Genomic DNA, 22,118 nt, shown 5'->3' with positions numbered 1-22,118 from the left:
CTTTGGTATTTGGGGTCTTTCCAAGAGCAGCTGAAAGTGCCATTGGGTCAGGGGAGAAGATGGGAATCTTTTCTTTCCAATGGGTCACTCCCATTTCTAGCTCTGCAGAGCCACAAAAGAGCAAATCTTAAACCTGTCACTTTTAATGAGGACTGAATAAACACCTGATGCATATGGGAATTTCCCCTGTCACCTGTAGAATACCTGATAAGATAGGCACTGGTCTGATACAGCATGGCCATTTCTATATGCCAAAGACTGGCTAAAACATCATTTTGGAGGGGAAATGCTACAATTGGGCAAAAGAATGAAATATGTTGTAGAAGGTTAATTGGGGTGATTCCTTCCTCCCCCCAACCCCACATACACATGCACTCCCAGGAAAATGTTATTTGAAGCTGCTGAGGGATTTTGGAATGTAAGAAAAAGAGAAAAAGCCAAAGTGGTGATGGATTAGTGGACAGAGTATAACATGGCAGTGCAATTTATCACACGGTCCAACAATTTATCACATAGTTACAATCACTACTATATATGTGGGATAGAAAGATATGTCTAGCGCTATTCCGCTCCAAACTTGACTCTCCCACTGGAGAGATGAATTACAATTAGGGTCAGATTTGCAATTAGGGAAAAGAATACCGACTCTGAGAATATAGGAACTGGCAAAACCTTTAATCAGCTCTTGAACCAAATCAAAATCTTTGTTGTACTTTGTTGGAATTACATAATGACCTCCTCTCCTTACCTTTCAGTGACCAGTGAACTGAAACCACTGATACAGCTTCTAAGACTTCTCCAGTAGACTTTTTGCCCTAAATTCCATGCTTTTGAGGGCTTCCTTAGCATGATGTATATTCTCGGGTTTCCCTGGGGAAACCCTAGAGCAAGCCACATGTAAAAGAGCAGGTCAGGTATTGGGGGAATAATCACAGAAACTTTTCCATTAGGACAGAAAAGTTACACTGCCTCCCTCACAAAAGTTTCCTGCAGCAGACTAGGAGGCATTTTTACATCTCAGGCTCTCTACCAATTGTTCTTCTATACAAAGGAAAGGGGAAACCTCCATCAAGTAAGTTAGCCACACAACTTTCCCTAATGATAATGTAATGAATGGCCTTATTGTCATATTTACTTACAATGGACGAGTTACGGAATTCAGTGGCATGAGGATTTCCTGACTTTCTTATCTTTAAATTCCCCACCTTAACTCAGATGATCTCCCTTCCAACCCTACATTTCTATTCTTCATTTAACAAAGTTTTTGCTATGAGAATTTCCTGAGTTATGGAAATAGATTTTGTTTCAACATAACACTTTGGTTGTGTTTCTAATATTTTAATATATGAACAGACTTGCGGTTGAAAGAGCCAATACCAATTCGCCTCCTGGCCTATTTGCGCCATCTTAATCTGCAGGTCCATAAGGGGTCCAAGACTTCCTAAAGAGAGTTACAGATGGAATGCAGACTCAAGCAAGGCTCAGATACAGCCAGTACATGCCCGTATGCTGCACCAGTCCCTCTCTGACACTTTGTTCTCCAGAATCTCAGTTTTTGTTAAAAAAAAAAAAAAAAAAAAATCTCGTTATTATGGTTGCAAAGAAAACCTTCAGTAAAGACCCATTTGTCTTGAGCACTCAGTACAATACACGTGCATTGACTGAACATGACTGTGAAGTTCACATAAAGGTCTCACCACTGGCAAAGCATTTCTTCTGTCACAGTCCAGCTCCAACATGAATTATGCAGCAGTCAGGATGTTCACAGAGGTCCCCAGTTTCTGCAGGAAATATGTTCCCTAAATCTGTTCTTATGATATGACTGTTTTCCCCAATCACTCTTCATTTTTGCTGAGCCTCTTATAGGATTAACCTCAAGATCAAACTGTTTAGAAAATCAAAGTTCATACAGATGCCTCAATTTTTTGCCAAATGGTGGAAACTTCAAAGAGCTCCTCTCCGTTAACTGGCATAATTTTTATTAACATAGCTGATGAAGGCAAATGCCGAGGAGAAAACTCTGAAAACTTCTTTGAGAACATAGCCTTGATCCTTAGGACACTGTAGGTGTTACAGCCGTGTCTACTAAGACATTTTTAGAAATTGTGGCTTGCAGACTCAAACCAGCAGTTCATCTAGCCTGTTGTCCTGATACTTATCCTGATTCTTAGATATCCAGTTATTCTTTGGGTCCCCATAGCATGAGCAACACAGACCTTCAGCTGTGTCTCAAACTAGGGGATGTAGAGGATTCCAGCTACGGAGATCCATCCACTGCAGATGGATGTGAACTGAAGGATGGGATTTTAATTTTGTTTTTTAATACAGCAAGATTTTTATATATATATATATATATATATATATATATATATATATATATATATATATATATATATATATATATATATATATATATATAATATAGGAAAAAGGCTATTTTTAAGCTAGAGGTTTATTATACGCAGTACGTCACACAACCCTAATTGCCTCTTCCAGCAGCTGGATATGAAAAGACCACAGGCTCCAGGCCTACCTCCTTTCCCTCAGTGACTCCACGGGTACCATAGCAGCTCCGTTGCCCTGGGAAATTCTTCTCACGAAGGAGGTAAAGTCACCTTGTGCCACTGGAGTAAGGGCCTTCGGGATTGGTTTTCAGAGGTTCTGAGACATCACAACTCCTGTTGACTTCAGTTGGCACTGTAGATGCTCGGTATCTTTGAAAATCAGGCCCTAGGAATTCTCACATTGGGCATCAAACAACGGAGGCACCTAAACATTTGAAAGTTTGGCCATGAGCAGTTTTCCCCATCCCAGTAATTCTCCTAAATTCTTGAGCTCTCAGCCAGATCCTCAACTGGTGTAAATCCGCATCGCTCCATTGACTCCACCAAAGTCAATGGAGCTGGGCTAGCAGCTGAGGGGCTGGCAGCTGAGGGGCTGGCCCTCTGATTTGAATTTCTTACAAACATTATTCAGTGAAAGAGATTTAGAAGTCCTGTATCTCAGTCAAGGAAAAAAGTCACTAATGCTAATTCACCCTTTATGGGCCAAATCCTCAGCCGGTGCAAATCAGCATAGCTCCACTGCAGGTCAGCTGAGGATCTGGGCAACATTTTTGCATTCCTGTAAGTTGAGTCACTTTTAAGTGACTCAACTTAGAGTCTAGATACATGGCAAGGGTTAGCACCTGATTCCCATCCACTTGCACCAGTGTAAATCAGAAGTAACGACATTGAAGAGACTAGAGCTACAGTGACGTAAAAGTCTTTTAAATGAGCAAAAGTTCAGTCCATTAGCCTTTTATTCCTCAAAGAACTCTGGAAATCAATTAACCCCAGTTGGCTGGTATACTGCCACGTGTGGTCCCAATCTCTCAAACAACATAAAGTTGGAAAGATTTCAAGTAGAATTCACACATTTGCTTCCTCTGATAAGGGTAAAAGTTCTTTGAAATGTTACACTCTGTTAAAATGTAGTATATAAACATAATCACTTCTAAGGGGAACTTTACTGACACCAGGAAAACAAAGATTCCATGTTGCTTATTTTTGCGGTGCATCTTGATAGACGTTAAGAAAGTGATTCTAGCAATCCCGTTGGATTTTCAAGGACACACAGTTATTGGCTCTGACTTCTGAGGTGCCTTTTGCAATCTCTGAGGTTGCAAATAGACACTTTGCCATTCCACCTGAATCTCTGAACTTCTAAGATAAAAATATTCTATTTTAATTTCTATGGCCTCATCTACATTCGTTCATATTAATTGGATTGTTTTATTTTTAATCTTCAAGTATGAAGCAATTGTATACTAGCAAGGAAAATGCTCTTTTTCAGTCAAGGCAATGCTGCCACCGTGTGGTTCCTAATAAAAATGTCCAGAACTGGCATTGAGCTTTGATGTGCAGAATATAGCTCTATTTGAAACAAGGATAAAAAACTTGATTCCCATTTGCATTCGTGCTCCATCCCTCTAGCAGTGTAAAAGGGCCTTAAAATAGGTGTCAATGTAATTTATGCCTACTCAAAGACCCCTTTGTAGCGTTCTTAGGTTAAATTAGAATCAGGCTTTTTGTGTTAGGAGGATATGCAATTTTGGTGGCATGATAGTGAAATGAAATTGATGTGCAGCATAGAGGCTCTCAAGGGAGTACTATATTTGGTACATTCATCAGCTCCACAGAAGGGGTCCATCAGAATATTCAGTCACGATGTATGTATCCAATTTCCACAGAGCTCTATGGAAAAATAAACTTTTTATTTGTTCAAAGAAGAACTGGAAATAAGATGCAAGTTGTTACTGTTGAGGGTAATTAACCATTGGGATGGCTTCACTCTCCGTCACTTGGGATCTTTAAATTAAGGCTGGATGTCTTTCTAAAACAGATCATCACGTTTTGCCGCTTAATGCTGGAGTCACTGGGTGAAATTTTATGGTCTGTGTTGTGCAGGAGGTCAGACTAGATGAACATAATGGTCTCTTCTGGTCCTTAAAAATCTAGAAAGCTATGAAAGGTTATGTGACATTGTCTAGGAACATATCTATGCCCCAAACGGCCAGAGACACAGTAGGGAATTTCCCTGAAGTGATGGAAAACCGTATATTATTTGTTCTTGTTTCATTTTTGTTCACAATACATAACTTTGCCGTCAGTGCAGCTCGAGCTGTAGTATACAGATACATAATCTGTACCCTCTGTGACCTGTGCACCTCGCCTTCACAACCGCCACCAAAAAGACATGTATTTTGCTTTCCTCCTTGCTGGTTAAAGACGATATATACTAGCTTTGGAGATTCCCTCTGGGCAATATGAAAAAGGAAACGCTCCCCCTGCACAATCCGCAGAGAGAAGCTTGATAACACCAGATAGCCAATGCTGGTCTGTGCTCTTCGCCCAAGGTTTCAATACCGTATAAAATAAGATGAGCAATATCCAGCTTGGATGTATCCAGAGAAATGTCACATGCCAAAAAATTAGAGACAAAAAATGCAAGCTTGAGTATATTTTGACAGTTGTTTCTTCTCCTTCTGATCGCCTTCCTCCCTATCTCATATCCTCGGGCACACAAGTAGCAGGAACATGTTGGAGAGAGGGTTTCCCCACTTATAGCCTCTCCTACCCTCCCACACAAGCTTTATAGCCCTCCAAAGTAGTTTTAAATATTTTTTTTGGGTGGAGTGGGGGGAGTAGAATATTTTTAAGGGCTAGATTGTCACAGTGTAACCCATTGGTGAGTGTGTGTTACAGGCCTTCCTCTATGCTGTAGACCAGGGGTCGGCAACCTTTCAGAAGTGGTGTGCCAAGTCTTCATTTATTCACTCTAATTGAAGGTTTCGCGTGCCAGTAATACATTTTAACATTTTTAGAAAGTCTCTTTCTCTGTCTATAATATATAACTAAACTATTGTTGTATGTAAAGTAAATAAGGTTTTTAAAATGTTTAAGAAGCTTCACTTAAAATTAAATTAAAATGCAGAGCCCCCCAGACTGGTGGCCAGGACCCAGGCAGTGTGAGTGCCACTGAAAATCAGCTCGTGTGCCGCAGGTTGCCTACCCCTGCTGTAGACCCTTGCAACCTGACCCAAACCTAAGGGGACCTGACCAGTTGTAGATGCTAGAGCCCCCAACTACCAAGCCTTGGCGCTTTCGTTGAAGCTTTTCGCTCTGGAGGACCCCAGTTCAATCCCTGGTGTGTTGGCCAAGGTGACGGCTGTCACAATAGCCCTTATTCAGTTGCACAGGGGGAGGAAAAGAGTAAGGGCTCCGTTGCTCTCTGCTCAGCCCTAACTCAGTAAAATTTATTTTACCAGAACGATTTTCAAAGGTATTTAGGTGCCTAAAGAGAGCTGCCTAGTGGGATTTTCAAAAGCTCTTGTGCAGGTTAGGTGCCTAAATACCTTTAAAAGTCTGCTCTAAGTGACTTATGGCTTAAATCCCCATTTCAAAAGTGACTTAGGGGACTAATTTCCCCATTGGCGCCACAGTCACTTTTGATTACAGGATGTAGGCTTCTAAGTCACTTAGGGGCCTTTGAAAATTCTACCCCATCTCCAGCAGGAGGAAGGCGAGCAGGAGCCACTTATTTATTACTCCCTTGTGCAAGAGAATGGGCAGGGCAGGCGGTGGATTGTGCCACAGTAGGAGATCACCTTTCATTAAAAAAAGGCCAGTGTGGCCAGAGCCAATGTGACAAAAGAAGCAACTTTAGAGAAGCTTTCATTTCGGCATCATAGGGTTCGTTTGAGTGACTAGTCCAGACTCCTGTACCTCACCAAGTGGGTGGCAAGCGGGCTGTGAGATGACCTGCTCGTTTGAAAGTCTTGAATGAGAAGTTATTTCCTAGAGATTGGTAGGAGGACTGGAATTCCGGAACTAATTCTGATTAAATCGAAGTAACAATCTTGTCCTGCAGAAAGTACAAATACAGTTATTTCTCAACGTGCATGCAATTTCCTAAGCCCATTTACTGATGTTGTGTCTTACCACAGATTCACATTTTAATGAAGGTCTAGGCAGCAGAGACAGCAAAAAACAGCAGTATAATTTCTAGGAAAAGAGCCAAATTCATTAAACTAATAAAGGGATGTAACTGAAATAAAGACTGCTTTTTCTGCATAAGGTACCACCAAACTCCATAACACTTCTTCAGTAACTATAAAAGAACCGACTTTAGCACATCTGAAGACACAGCATTACAGTAAAGGAAACCTCCACCTGACTAGTAAAGCAAAGATATTCTACTATTAGATTCATCTACTCCTACACCGTTATCATTATTCATTTCCATTTTGGCACCTAACAGTATAATAACTAAAAGGCCATTGTTTATCATGATCTCTCCCTGGAGTTCCTTAAAACTGTTTTTGGTTGAAATATTCATTGTTTTATTAGTCTAATTAATACAAGCTTCCTGGGGGGGCGGGATCTTGTCTTGTATATATCTAGACAGTGTCATACACACAAAGAACACTACCTAAATAATAATGTAATTGATGCTTGGCAGGACAGGCATCAAATTATTACTCACGCTCCTGCTGATGCTAACTTATCAGGAAGTACCAATGAAGTACAGTCATGTTTGCTTGTGTCTTGGTATCTTGAATTTATGGAGCTGTGGCAAATTACACCAGTTAAGGATCTGCCCCCTAAAGTCCAGATGTATTTGTTTTTAAGGACGTATAGGAGAATTTCCAGTCGTGTCTTTGGGTTTTGATCTACAGCTCTGTGGACATAGGTTGAAACATCCGTTTTTTTTCTGAATCTCAGCTACACAGTTGATTGTAATCACCCTTAGCTCGGTAAATCTCATCCAATAATTCTGCTCCTAGAACAAGAGTATGCAAACGGTGGACCGTGGAAGTCTTAAAATACAGCTTGCAGTCAGATCAGATTCTGTCACATATACTCAAACTAGTATCTTACTCCTCATGTAGTCCCATTGAAATCAGTAAGACTGCTTGTCAAGTAAATTACTCCTCAGTGAGATTAAAGGTGGGCCTCAATGTGGTTGGGAATTATGATCAGTTTTCAAAGTGAGGATAAACCCCGATAGGTTTTGCAGAAGCAAGAGTGTCCTGTCCAGTGAAAGAGATCTGAGACGATAGTACTGTACTTTTTATTTCTATTTCATCAGTGCCATCTGGTGCACAGAATAGGAAGTCTTTGTATTTGAAGAGAAGCTGTGGAGGATAAAATTGGAACCCTTTTTTTTGAGGCACCACACCACTGCCGAAACTAAGTACTGGCAGATTGGTATTTTCAGTAGCTCTCCAGCATGTAAAGCTGTGTGTTTAAGACACTCACATGTGCCCAAAAGTTCTAACTTTGCAAAGAAAGTCTATCAATTTCGTTCACTGTTTTCCATAATTTCCAATGGCTTTTGGGATGATATTTAATGGATGAGAGAAGTAAACATCCATTATGATCGAAAACCTAATGGAAGTATAAATCTAGCCATAAACGTCTAAACCTCTTATTAAATGAAATCACAAGATTATAATTAAAGTAATTGGATATGGATACTTATTTTTCTTATCTGTGTCGTGCCAAGTATTTTCCCAGAGAAAGGTCCTGAGAGTTTCTATTAAACTAAATGCATAGCAGGGTACTACAATAGTTTGTGTCTATAGTGCATTACCCATTACCTAATTCCTAAAACACACCACTTTATCCCATAATACATACAAATTTCTGTAATCAAGATCTGTACCAGTAACTTAGAAGAGGTGCTTGGATTTTATTGTTCATTATATTTTCTTACAGTAGCTACCAAATTATTTGATTAAATTATGTTTCAGAGATTTTTAATCATGAAAACCCAAAATGATTATCTGGCACACAGATTTTCATTAAAAAGACAGTCTTATCTACTTCCCTAATAGATGTATTACACTGTTCTGCCAAGTCTGATAAGCTCTGAAGATTAATATTAAACAGTTTTAAAATAGCCAACCATATTTAATTGTCATTCGTGTGAAACAGACTCACATATTGACAACGGCAAAAAATTGGGGAATCAGTAAACAACGTATGCTAGGTGACAAATCACATCAAATGGAAATGCTGACTGTGCAAATCAGAATAATGTAGACATCAGTGTGCAGATGGGGAATGAGTACAGCATAAATTAGAGAAGGTACCAAAGGTGCTTGCATTCCAAACTAGTGTAAGCCAATGGAACCAAGCCACTATAACTTTTGTTAAACTCCAAAGTAAGACTCAGTAGGGATCTCAGGCACAGGTTTCTGAGTGTTTCAAATCCTCTCGAAAGTCATGGGAGTGAAGATTTCTCCATAGAATTGGATGGTTTGAATTCTGGCGAAGGAACCAAATGGGAGGTGCCCGTTCCAAAAGGAAAACGGATGACATCACAAATGTTGCATAATTAAGTGTTTATTAGTGTGAGGTTAGCATTTAGGAACCCCAGTCAGAGGACAGGGTCTGACTGTGCTAGATGTGCTAGAGACAAATAACGAAAAGACAGTTCCTACCCAAGAGAGCTCACAGTCTAGGTGATCATCATGTTGTCATCTTCGGGCCTTAAGGCCATGGAATGTGCACCACTAAATATTCCAGTGGCATTAACATTAGGCAAACTAGACACATGCCTAGGGTCGAAATGCATGGGGGCAGCCTAGGGCCCCACAAATAGCCGTATAGTACACTCACCCCGGCGTGGCTGGCCATGCTGTGGATCCGCTCATCCTGCTGCTGCTTGAGGCGCTGCTCACCGGACGAGGCTCGCAACACCACTCACTCAGATTTGGCCCAGCCCGCCCTCTGTCATGATGAACAGCACCCCGAGCAGCAGCAGCAGGGTGAGCAGCCAGTCCGGCAGAACCACAGCGTAGCCTGGCTATGGTGAGCGGACTGTGCGGCAATTTGTTGTTGTTCATTAGACAGTAGGGGCCGGTAAATGTGTTTCGCCAAGGGCCACTGATGGATGTATTGAGCCTTGAGTGGGATGCCAGAGAAAGAACTGGGTTGGGGCCGGGGCCGGGAGGGGATTTCAACGTTGTGCAGGGGCCTGCATAACTCTACATCCCCCTGAAAATGGTTTAATTGGGAATTAACTAGTGCATAGGCCCTGTGCTGACTCTCTGCATTTCACCCAAAGAACAAACTTGTGTGTGTGTGTGTGTGTGTTCTCTAAGGATAGGTATCATGTGATAGTGCAAATACTTATTCAGCCTCTGAGAATGCTCTGTGTGAACTAGAGCCCGGATCCTCAAAGGTATTTAGGTACCTACATACATTTGAGGGTCTGGGGCTAGATGTTTCTGGGAACGTAAAATGTCTGAGACTGGGCTGGCTGGTTATCCAGTGAATAGAAGCACTGAATAACCTCCCTCCCGACAAAACCTGACTCCACGGTACTTACTAAATGTTGTGTGCGTATTTGTGTGCATGTGTGAGAGACAGCTCCGCTTTGTCTCTGCATTTCTTCTTGTGAGGTGGTTTCTTAAATAACAGTGCAGACAGGTGGCCAATTTATTCTTTTCAGTAGGTTTACGAAGATAAATGGTCTAATAATTTCTATAATGGAGGTGTTGACACTTCAGGTCTTTTCTTCCTGCTGTGAAGATGAATACCTTGAGAAACTGCTTCTGCTGTAGAAGGATTTTGTTTTCCCTTTTGGAACTTGTTGGTCTGTAACTTTGTGTGTCTGTGGTCACCCCGACTGCTTGCTGGTGCTATTTTCTCTAACTCTGGAGATTGTCATAGAACAGTTGTCAAAGCACCATAAAAAGAAAGCATATAAGTGTTGTACAACTGGACCCATACGTAACCTTGCCTTTATTACCCTTCCCAGCACACCTGTTCCTCAGATCAAGATGGAGCATTGTATGCTAAGACCTCTCACCCTTCCGCCTGTAGTTCCCTATTAAAAGAGAGGAAAAATACATTCTGCTCCTTTTAATGCAAATTCAGGGCCCTGGGAAATTTCTGATGCAGCCCTTGGTTCAGTAAAGGTCGGGCACTACTGCTGTGTTAATAGCGTACACCGTGGTACAGGTACCTTTAATCATAAGGATTACCCCAAAATCCTTGGAAAAGTCAGATATTTTGATGCAAGGGCCTTTAGTTAACCCTGAAAATATCACTTTGTTCTTCAGCCCTTCTCCAGAAGTAGTACTAATAGGAATGGTATTACACATTGGAAATCATTTGTTGATGCGTTAGTGACATGCCCCAAGATGTCGCCAAATATAGGTGGTGGAATTTGTACTAACATCACATTACAGCAGTTTCATAGATATTATTGGGTGATCACTGTTATGTTCCTGTGCCCGGGTTACTGATCTCCAATTAACTTTTTAAGTGCCTCAAAATGCCCAATAGGGCTGGGATTTTCAAAGCCGGCGAGCAGGTTTGGACACACAATTCTTACTAAAATTAATAGGAACTGGGTATTGAATCTCTTTAAGAATTTCAGCCAACAATTTTAGTGAATATGGGTTTCTGCACTTTTGTGCTATAAGTGACTAAATAGATGCAGTGGATTTGTAGCCTGAAAAAAGACCAGCATGTCCTACGTTTTCAGGAAATACAGTGCCGTGGGATATAAAACTGTAGATCAACAGAAGATCAAAAGCTAACTGTCACTGCAGCATTATTGCCTCTGGATTAACTTTGCAATGGTCACGTATTATAAGGTTTGGGTATTACTTTCTCTGTGTAACAGCAATCTGGTTTGTTCACTTTTTATTCTTGTCACAATGTAAAAAAAGAAAACATTTTCAGGGAATTCCATGTTCCCGTAAGGTGGCCATCCCTTTATAATGAATGATACATCTGTAACACTAAACTCTTTCTGGCTTAGAGTGATATTAATAGGGACACTTGCAGCAGTGGGCTATCGCCCAAGTCGCAGCAGTAGCCCATACGGGAGATAGCTGGGTAGACGCCCACAATAAACAGATGTTAGAGTCCATGCCAAGCTGTAAAAAGTCCCTGGTCAAGGGAGCGTTGTACCATATGCATGATGTACAGCCTAATCCTCTGTACTCTTTCCAATAAAAAAGGAAAGGTATCTAGAGACATAAAATACATGCTAGCTTGTGTTATATACATGCACCTGGTAACATTAATCAGCATCTCCCTTGCCAAGTTTAAGAGCATTAAACATTTATTGCCACACTCTGTTTTAATTTGTGGGTAGGGAAAAAACGACATCCATGTCTCTGCCAGAAAGAGAGATATCTAAGAGCATTTGTATGAACCCTCTCCCATTGTTTTGTATAACCTTGAAATGATTCCCTTTGTGGAGTTCTCCCCAGGAAAGTGGATTTAAATAACCAACAGGCTTCTAACAAAGTGAGGTTTTCATGAAGAGAAGCTGGTATGGTGCCTACGTTGGAGAGCCTGAATAAAAGCATAATCCTTCCCAGCTTGTATCCTTGTTTGTTCTGCCAACATTAACTCTTCTCTGACAGAAGAGTAATACTTTATTATAACCTACCTCCTCAAAACTTTCTATTACCTGTCATGGGCACCGCTGTCGGAGACCTAAGAATCTCAGTCTATTTAGTTTATGCAAGAGAAGGGTTAAGAGGTGACTTGATCACAATCTACAAGTACCTACATGAGGAAGAGACAGGTCTTGATTAAAGATCTAGAAAATAGGACGTATGAGGGAAGAGTAAAAAAATTGGGTCTGTTTAGTTTGGAGAAGAGAAGACTAAGAGGGGACATGATAACAGTTTTCAAGTACATAAAAGGTTGTTACAAGGAGGAAGGAGAAAAATTGTTTTTCTTAACCTCTGAGGATAGGACAAGAAGCAATGGGCTTAAATTGCAGCAAGGGTGGGTTTTGATTGGACATTAAGAAAAACTTCCTCACTCCCACAGTGGTTAAGCACTGGAATAAATTGCCTAGGGATGTTGTGGAATCTCCATCATTGGGGATTTTTAAGAGCAGGTTGGACAAACACCTGTCAGGGATGGTCTAGATAATACTTAGTCCTACCTTGAGTTCAGGGGACTGGACTAGATGGCCTCTCGAAGTCCCTTCCAGTTCTATGATTCTATGATAGTAATGGCTCTTTGATCTAGCAGTAAAAATCAGAATGAGGTCCAATGGTAAAAAGCTGAGACTAGAAAAAATCTGATGAGAAATAAGGTACCATTTTTTTCACCAGTGAAGGTAATTAACCATCAGAACAACTTTGCAAGGGGGGAGGTGGATTCTCCATCACTTGAAGTTTTTCAATCAAGACTGGGGGCAGGTCTACTCTTAAAAAGTTGCAGTGGCAGAAATGCAGCACGTTAGTGAAGAAGTTACTACACTGACAGGAGAGTGTCTCCCATCAGCATAGTTAATCCACCTCCGTGAGAAGTGGTGGTGGCTATGTCAACGGCAGAAGTTCTCCCATCAACCTAGCGCTAGCTACACTGGGGCTTAGGTCACTATAACTGCATCGCTCGGGATTTTCATACCCCTGAGCCACATAGTTATAGTGATGTTGATGTGTAGTGTAGACCTGGCTTGGATGCCTTTCTAAAAGAGATACTCTAACCCAAACAGAAGTTATGGCTTAAGCCATAAATTACTGGGTGAGCTTTTATACCGGAGGTCAGATTCGATGACTCTGGCCTTAAAAATCCATGATTTCATTAAACTAACACTGTCTGCATCTAGCCTGTCTTTGATAAAGCACACCTCAGGCTTGCTTTGAAGAGCTGATGCAAAGAATGTTTGACCATCTATTTAGAACGGTGCTTAGCAATGAGGGGTTGCCATGCTTTGCTTCTTGTTTACCGGTCCTTTAGGCAAATGATAGTGTCAGGATCAGACATGCTCATCGGTCATTCCGTAACTTGTCTGGAGTCATTTATTTTGCGTAACTTATTTCAAGTAAGCACATGATCTATTGCAGTGTAGCAACCAGATTCTGCCAGGTACCCATTGTATCTCGTAACTTTCTCCCAGGAAGTTCTTTTGTTATTAGAATTAGTAGACGGAAGATAATACTTTCTCCTCTAGCATACCCAACTCAATCTGACTTAATTTAGAGAGATTTAAGTTTCTCATATGAATGTTGACAGCCAATGGCTCTGGGAAGGCAGAAGAGTATAGCATTTGTTAAAGATTACAGAACCCTTGTCAGACAAGGTCTAAGAGAAAGCGCTATCAGGCATTCCTGTCTGTGTTTGTAAAGCTGCCATGCTCCTCCTTTGCCTTTGAAGACCTTCTCCTATTGCTGCAACAGACATGGAAAATTATGCAGGGGAAACAAGTTTAAATCCATTTTTTAATAACTCAGTTTCAGTCCTCACCAGCAGACCCATGAATAGGTTATAACATCCGTGCAGGAAGAGCTTAGAAAACAGAAGCCAAGTTTGAAGGAGTCATATGTAAGGCTCTGTCATGCGAAGAAATGGCATTACATACCAGCATTAGAGGCAAGGAGATAGCAGAACAAGAAGGGAGGTGTGAAACTGGTCTGTGTTTATGTGAGCTGGGGGTCAAGGCTTTTAAAGACTTAGCCTAATGGTATTCTTTCCAGCGTGACTTTGAACAAATACATTCAGCGTGTCAGCTCTGTCAAGTTTCCAGCATTAAGCCGCAGACACCTGAGTATGACTGACTCACCCTCTAATTCCCTAGATGCAGCCATCCCTCCGGATAAACCTTTCATCTGACGCAGCTTCATCTGGCTTTGCTGTGTCATGACATTGCTACCCTTGAGACTCATGCAGCCAGGAGCTCCTGCTTTAACCTGACAGCCCTAGCATAATCAACGGTGAAAAACACCTAAAGTAACACTTCCTATTCTCAGAGCTGTGCTGAGAAAATGTTGATTTACAACCAAGGGCAGGAACAAAGCACAGAAAAGGTGTGTGCAGGGGTGAAAGTAACTTACAGGATTTACGGGTACTGCTGGAGTCCTGGGGGTGTGTGGCCTCATCTGGAAGAGGCGTGGCCTCAACCAGAAGAGGTGGGGCCTCTCAAGATTTAAAGGCCCTGGGGCACCGGCTGTGGCTGGGAGCCCCAGGGCCTTTAAATCAACCTGGGACTCTCAGCTGCAGAGGTGGCTGGGAGCCCCTGGGGCTCAGGGGCAAATTAAAGGGCCTGGGACCGTACCGGCTTACTTTCACCTCTAGGTGCATGCACCCCATAAAAATCACATGGTATTAGAAGGATGTTAAAACTCATGTCAGGCTACAAAATATCACGAGATTGGCTTACAAAATCACGAGTTTTTAAAACAAAGGAGTTGAACCCCAACTATATTGTTTTGACTTCTGCTTTCTAAATCTTGAGGATACACTTAGATCACATTTTCAAGCTTTTTTCTGCTAGAAACTTTTTTTTAATGAAAGATGAAACCCTCATGTATTCACATGACTCGAGCCCTGCGTGGATACAACTTTTATAGCCGCGATCCCCCAAAATGGGTCCGTGGCTATAAAGCAGATGTGCAGGACCCTCGACGTAAATCCGGGAGCTGGGGCTTTACGGAAGACATCAAATACTGCCAGGATCGCAAAAAGCGACAAAGCGTCCTGTGGCACCTTATAGACTAACAGACGTATTGGAGCATGAGCTTTTGTGGGTGTTACCACTTCGTCGGATGCATGGACAGGCAGGGGAGTTGGCGAGGCTGCACGAGGAAGGCAGAACTGGATTTGCTAAATGGGGGCTATCAGTTTATTATCAAATAGAGCCTGTGGCCAGGGCCTATACCCTGCCTTGCCATTCACTGACAGGGGCTGGACGAGCTGAAAGTGAAGAGTAAAAGAGCCAGAAGCCTCTGTCGGGGGAGGAGACCATGCAGAATGCCTGGGCTGGCGCTGGGCTTCTCAGGGAGGGTTGGGGGCTGCCCCGTGGCTCCACTACTGGTCCTTAGTCGTGCCCATTTCTGCCGTCTCTGCTGCGCTGGGTGCTAAGGGAGGGGAGCGCAGAGGCGAGGCAGGGGCAGGGACGGGACTAGAGGAGGCAGGAGAACCCGATGGGAGGGGACGGGGTGGAGACTGGAGACCTGCCCCTCCTCCGAGCTGTGCTCGCTCCGGCGCGCCGGGGGAGGCGGAGCAGAGACTGCGATTCAAGCGTCCATGGCGGGGCCGGGCTCCGAGCTTGGCGAGCTCAGCGACTCCGAGCTGCTGCTGCTGCTGGAGGAGCCGGGGGACCAGGCGCTGCAGCCGGGGTAAGCGCTGCCCGCCTCTCCCCAGGCTTCGGGGTTCGCCTGTAAAACGCCCCCCACAGCCTACAGGGGCGGCAGCGCCCTGAGCTCGCCCCCCCAGGCTGCAGCCCGACTCCAGCCGGCAATGGTCTTCCCCGGTAACCCCCGGGGGGGCTTTTTTGGCTGCTCCTAGACGAGCTGCACCTCTGGGGAGCAGCCCCCAAATCGGGGTGCATCCTGGGTGCTTTCCAAAGCAGGGTGGGGTCCCGTACCCCCTTCGCTCCCGGAGGCAGGGGGCAGCGAACCCCAAGGAGTCCTGAAGATCAAATCTCCATCCCCGCAATTGTTCCCTGCTCCCAGCCTCTAGATTCCTAACTCAGGGAGACTTGAGCAGGACATTCCCATGGCAGGGTGTGAAACTTGTCCGAACTTGCCCTAATCTGGCTCCCTGAAACTAAATGACTGCTCTTCACTGGGGCTGTACCAGAGTGTTCCTAACTTGGCACAGGCTTTAAAGAGAGAGTGATACTGCTCATCAATTTACTGTTTCATCTTTGTGCTAGTGGCTTTGCGGGCTAAACTTACTGTGCAAATGGCAAAACAATTGTATTTATAAAGGACTTTAGAAGGGGGGGAAACAATTAATGTATTTCATTATAGAGACGCTGGAAAGGCAAACTCCTCAAGTGACCTGCCTCTGGCATCCTTAAATAAGGTGTTGACGGAAGACAGTGCAGCCGGGAAGGTGAAAAGAAAGAGAGCGCAGACTCCCCTGGAAAAATATTACCTGAAGTACCTTTGCGTGACTGATCTGTCCACTCAGAGTTGGTGCGAACAACAAATGGTTTATGGGAGGGAAGTCCCCCAGCTGCAGGCGCCAGAGACAGTCGTGTTATTAAACACAGGGAAGAGCATACATCTAGCAAGAGGTAACACTACCAAGATGTTGCAGTAAAAACTTCCATGTTGTTTTCTTTCTCTCCGGCTTCTTCTGCCTCTTTTATTACACAGTGCGTTGTTTCATTCAGTTTTCTGCAAAGATTTTGGAAGTCTTTAATATTTGTTACAAGTAAATGAATTTGTTAATACGGTGGGTCAAATTCTACCCACAGCTACACCTGTATGACCCTATTGATGTCAGCAGGGATGCACAGGTATTATCTGCAAGCCGAGTTTCACCTTCTAGTCTCATAAGAGCCTTCCAAAAGCATATACTTGTATTAAAGAGCAGTATAACACACTGCTTTAACTATCCTACTATGCCCGCTTCTGGACTAAATTTAACTTATGGGTATCCCTGGAAAAAAGAAAATGTTCCTTGTAATCCTCAGTGGATTGATGTATTGCACCAGGGTCAAGGAAAGAGGCCTAAATTTATACCGTTTTCTAACATTTTCACAGAAAGGGCACTGGACTGGGGATCAGGAGACATGGGTTCTTCTCTTCCTGGCTCTCCAACTGATCTGTTGAGTACCCTTGGGGACTCCTCTCTGTGCCGATTCCCCTCCCACCTGTTGTCTATCTTGTTTATTTACACTGAAGCTTTTTTACCATGCTCCGTGGTGCCTTGCACAATGGGACCCAGAGCTCAGTTGCAGCCTCAAGGCAGGACTGTGATGAAAATTAATAATCGTTTTATCTCTTTTTGAAATCAGAACTAGAAGTCCATGATGTAGTGAAAGTACATACGACCAGCCAGGAAGATTCTTGGGCAATAAAAATACTGAATCTTCTTTCCGTGATTCCAGTTCTACAAGCAGGTATGTAGGCAGGCAAAAGGTATTGTCATAATTTTTTTTTATCTTCATTTTACTCTGTGTTTGTGTGGTGTCTGAGAGAGAGTGAGTGTGTTCATATATAAAAATGTGTTGTGATCTTTGTGCTAGCTTGAAAGGATGATAACAATTAGAGATCGTTAAGACAAAAATATGTATTTTAAACTCCCTTACCTGAATTTCTAATAACCACCTTAGATTATTAAAACTGAAACTACTTGGGGAGAAATGCAAGCATTCTCTTAATCCAGTGTCTAAATGCAAATTCTTAAAATGCATCAATACTACAATTCCAAGAAATTTGCAGTGTTACTTAAGTCTTTATTCAAAAGCCATGCGAGCCTCATAAAATGTATGGGTATCCCATTTTGTATTCCAGGTGGTTGCGTGCGGGAGCTTCCAGTGTTTGGAGTAATAGAAGATGTCTTCCTGACGGGAATTATTGATGAACTGTGCTATAGTGCCAAGGGAGAGCTGGAGCTGAGAGAGCTAAAAACTCGAGGCCGACCTTTTATGCCTTCTAGAGCACAGAAAAAGAAAGATTATTTCCAGGTGGGTAAAATATGCTCAAATGCATAGACAAATATGTTCAAAATATTGGTAAAATATGTTCAAATCCATAGACAAATATTTGCTCAGAAAACAAGCAACTGATGGGTATTAGACTAACATTACTAAAGAAGTAGTGTAATGACCCCCAAGGGTCAGTCCTAGGACCAATCCTATTCAACTTATTCATAAATGATCTGGAGAAAGGGGTAAAAACTGAGGTGGCAAAGTTTGCAGATGATACTAAACTGCTCAAGATAGTTAAGACCAAAGCAGACTGTGAAGAACTTCAAAAAGATCTCACAAAACTAAGTGATTGGGCAATAAAATGGCAAATGACATTTAATGTGGATAAATATAAAGTAATGCACATTGGAAAAAATAACCCCAACTATACATACAATATGATGGGGGCTAATTTAGCTACAACAAATCAGGAAAAGATCTTGGAGTCATCATGGATAGTTCTCTGAAGATGTCCACGCAGTGTGCAGAGGCGGTCAAAAAAGCAAACAGGATGTTAGGAATCATTAAAAAAGGGGATAGAGAATAAGAAGGAGAATATATTATTGACCTTATATAAATCTTGAATACTGCATACAGATGTGGTCTCCTCATCTCAAAAAAAGATATACTGGCATTAGAAAAGGTTCAGAGAAGGGCAACTAAAATGATTAGGGGTTTGGAACCCCTCCATATGAGGAGAGATTAAAGAGGCTAGAACTTTCCAGCTTGGAAAAGAGGAGACTAAGGGGGGGATATGATAGAGGTATATAAAATCATGAGTGATGTGGAGAAAGTGAATAAAGAAAAGTTATTTACTTGTTCCCATAATATAAGAACTAGGGGCCACCAAATGAAATTAATGGGCGGCAGGTTTAAAACAAATAAAAGGAAGTTCTTCACACAGCGCACAGTCAACTTGTGGAACTCCTTACCTGAGGAGGTTGTGAAGGCTAGGACTATAACAGCGTTTAAAAGAGAACTGGATAAATTCATGGAGGTTAAGTCCATTAATGGCTATTAGCCAGGATGGGTAAGGAATGGTGTCCCTAGACTCTGTTTGTCAGAAGGTGGAGATGGATGGCAGGAGAGAGATCACTTGATCATTACCTGTTAGGTTCACTCCCTCTGGGGCACCTGGCATTGGCCACTGTCGGTAGATAGGATACTGGGCTAGACGGACCTTTGATCTGACCCAGTACGGCCGTTCTTATGTAATGTAATGACCATGTATTTATATTGTCCCTCTTATACCAAAAACATACTACAGATTATTGTGTGAATTATATGTGAATTGCAGCCATCTCTGGAATGAAAGAGAACCGCTGTTTGACAGACAGCCACCATGTTACACAACTGGTTAGGACAGGAAGTATTCAGTTGAAACTAGAAGGGGAACTCCATGTAGGTGGAGTATAACCACCCAAACTGGAATTCAGACCAGGCAGCAGCGTTAACAACCCTTCTCTTTGAAGGTCCTAGGATCTTCAAAGACAAGTCAGGACACTGGGTCAGCATCTCACGCAAAAGATGGAACTCCAGCTGTCCATGGCCTCCCAGATGATTGGTTCAATGCTGACTTGCAGAGACATATGTCACCTACTAAACTATTGCCATCAAATCCCACAGCACTTGGATTGGTTGTGCAATATTTAGTTTATTTTAACTACAAGTGCACCCTATTCATGTAATTTGAGATCTGCTTTCAGCTGCGTATCATCAAAGCTGCCTAAAGGATTTATTTGGCTGCCCGATTCCCAGTTAGAGTTAGGGCAGTGGTGAAAACCCCACCTTTTAAAGCTGATTAAGTCTCATTCTGTCAGACTCTCTCCTCAATTTTGAACACACTTTATTTACACCTAGAAGTTATTTGCATGTACATTTTTATCACTAGCTCCTCTGTGGTTCTGTGAGTCGTCCACATTTTCCTGGGCTACTCATTTATTTGGAGGTGATCTATAACCTTACGGAGATGGGTATTTCTACGTATAATACACTTGGCTTTCAAGGAAGTATTGCACTGAGTAGCGTGATGGTTTAGAGCTGGAGTTGCCAATGACGTCTGAGGCTATGCCTACACTCTGCGCTCGGGGTGTGATTCCCAGCTCGTGCAGACACACTCACGCTTGCTCTCATCTGAGCTAAAACTAGTGGAGCATGGACAGCAGCCGATTGAACCTGAAGGGTTCGTACTCGCGGCGGCTAGGTTGTGCCACCCCTGCCTATGTTACACTACTATTCTTAGCATGCCAGCTCAGGTGAGTGAAAGTGGAGTATGTCTTTTGAAGCTGGGATTCCCACCCCTAGCTGTCAGTGTAGACATAGCCTAGGGGAGTTCATCCCAGCTTGTTGCATTCTTTAATGCACTATTGTTTGATCATCTATTAAATTATCTCCCCCTTCCCCCCCCCCCCTCCCCCACTGCTTTCAGGTCTGTTTGTATAAATACATTTTTGATGCCATGGTGCAAGGACAACTGAAACCAGATGTTATCACCAGTCACATCCAGCTGAGGCCGGAGCAGCCACTGGGATCGCAAATTAGGGAACATGCTCAGAAAGTAGGATTCACGGTAACCTGCTTTGGGGACCTCCTGGAACTGATGTATCTAAACCTGACACTCTCAGACCTCCCCAGCATTGACTGTTTGAAAATCGAATACAGCCACCAGGAAAGTAACACCCTGCTCGGGACGGAGGTGGTTCGGTTTGAAGAAGAAAAGGTGCGAGAGAAAGCACAGAACTACCTTGCGTACTGGAAAGGACAAAGGGAGGTCCAGGGGGTGGAAATTGAGGAAGCATGGAAGTGCCAATCATGTAGCTACTCGGAGATCTGTGACTGGAGAAAGAAGAGGGCAGAAGGGCCTGAACAGAGAAGCGGACCAAAGAAGAGTAAATGAAGGCAATCCTGACCTCCCGGAAGGAGGTTCCTCCTTACTGATGTGAAAATATATGTGCACTCAATTCATGGGGTTAACCGGTCAGAATGGAGTGGACCATAAGCGTGGGCCAAACCCATCACTTTACTAAGCAGAAGTCGTTGCACCAATGGTGAATGGCAGCGTGTTCGTAATGTGACATTTTAAGTGCTCCTAAGAAAATACTGTTTTGGATAGTACATATTGTTATGGGGTGTAGTCTAAGCACAAGGCAAGCTGTGCGAGTTGCTACACTTCTCTGAACCTTCATTTCCCCATCTATAAAATGGGGGTAAATGCCTACCGCATATGGGTTCTCTGAGGGTTATGTAATTTTATCTTGGTGAAGTGGTTTGAACAATAGTTTCTTTTATTTCCTACTGCTCTAAACTCTTATGTAGAGAAGGTTCCAAACCATAAGCCCAGATCCTAACACTCCCAAACTCGGTGCTTCATCTTTAGTTCCTTTGGAGTAACTTACACCTCATCTGTCTTCTCCATCTGCTCTCCCAAAGATCCTATATCAGACATTCTCTTTATAAGATTGAAGCTGAACTCAGCTCTCTCCCAAAACCCATTAGTGCTACACCAGGGCATAGTGATATGAAGGCTGGAATTTTTCAGAGGTTGCCTGAATTTGGCACCTAACTCCCTTAGGTTCCTTTGAAAATCTCAGCTGAAGGCCCAGCCCTGGTACGATGCCAAGTACCCTCACTTCCATTGGTATCAGTGGGAGATGTGGTCATTCGTTGCCTTGCTGGGTCAGCCTCTTAAAAGCCGATCTGATTCCGTTCCTTATGTAAGCCTTTAACCTTTTTATGTGTTGTCAAAATTACATGTTCTAGTAAGTAAGTAATTTAGAATCAGCTGACTATTTAACATATTACTTGATTATCTGTATCAAGGAAAATGTATTGTTTTTAAAATGTTTACTGTGTAATAACAAAGTTCTTAATTGTGGGGGAAGAGGGGTTGTTTGGTATGTTTGGGGGGGTTTTACTATTGAAATCAAATAAATAGAAACTTTCACTATTTCCATAGCAGGAAATTATCCTGTTAATTGAATTTTTTGGGGGTGGGGGGCAGGGGAAATGAATTCATTTCTTCTATGTTGGACTAAAAACAACCAGTTTTGATTTTGTGTGTGCAAGGGGGAGTTAATTAGGAAGGAAAGCTATAACTACTGCAGAACTTGTGAAATTTAAATATTACAGTTAGAAGAGAATGCTCAGACATGATGAGCTATGTC

General features: G+C 42.6%; 1 protein-coding gene across 3 annotated transcripts in view; it reads left to right on the top strand.

Moving 5' to 3' along the window:
- The window catches only part of EXO5 (exonuclease 5), a 176,888-nt gene extending 154,985 nt beyond the window's left edge, over nt 1-21,903 (top strand). Inside the window, exons 1-5 of one of the 3 annotated variants that reach the window (XM_042857822.2) lie at nt 15,440-15,649; nt 16,341-16,554; nt 17,281-17,385; nt 17,780-17,952; nt 20,384-21,903. In XM_042857822.2, the coding sequence (XP_042713756.2) occupies nt 15,455-15,649; nt 16,341-16,554; nt 17,281-17,385; nt 17,780-17,952; nt 20,384-20,851 (1,155 nt within the window). In that variant the 5' untranslated portion in view covers nt 15,440-15,454 and the 3' untranslated portion in view covers nt 20,852-21,903. Of the gene's footprint in view, nt 1-15,439; nt 15,650-16,285; nt 16,555-17,280; nt 17,386-17,779; nt 17,953-20,383 lie in introns of those variants that run through there. The other 2 variants (XM_005298940.4, XM_065573334.1) reach the window with 2 other exon arrangements.
- Nucleotides 21,904-22,118: the final 215 nt, after the last annotated feature.

The sequence above is a fragment of the Chrysemys picta genome, chromosome 19 (genome assembly GCF_011386835.1).
Source record: "Chrysemys picta bellii isolate R12L10 chromosome 19, ASM1138683v2, whole genome shotgun sequence".
Classification (NCBI taxonomy): Eukaryota; Metazoa; Chordata; order Testudines; family Emydidae; genus Chrysemys; species Chrysemys picta.
The sequence above is the reverse complement of the archived record's forward strand: the minus strand, read 5'-3'. Positions and strand labels throughout refer to the sequence as shown.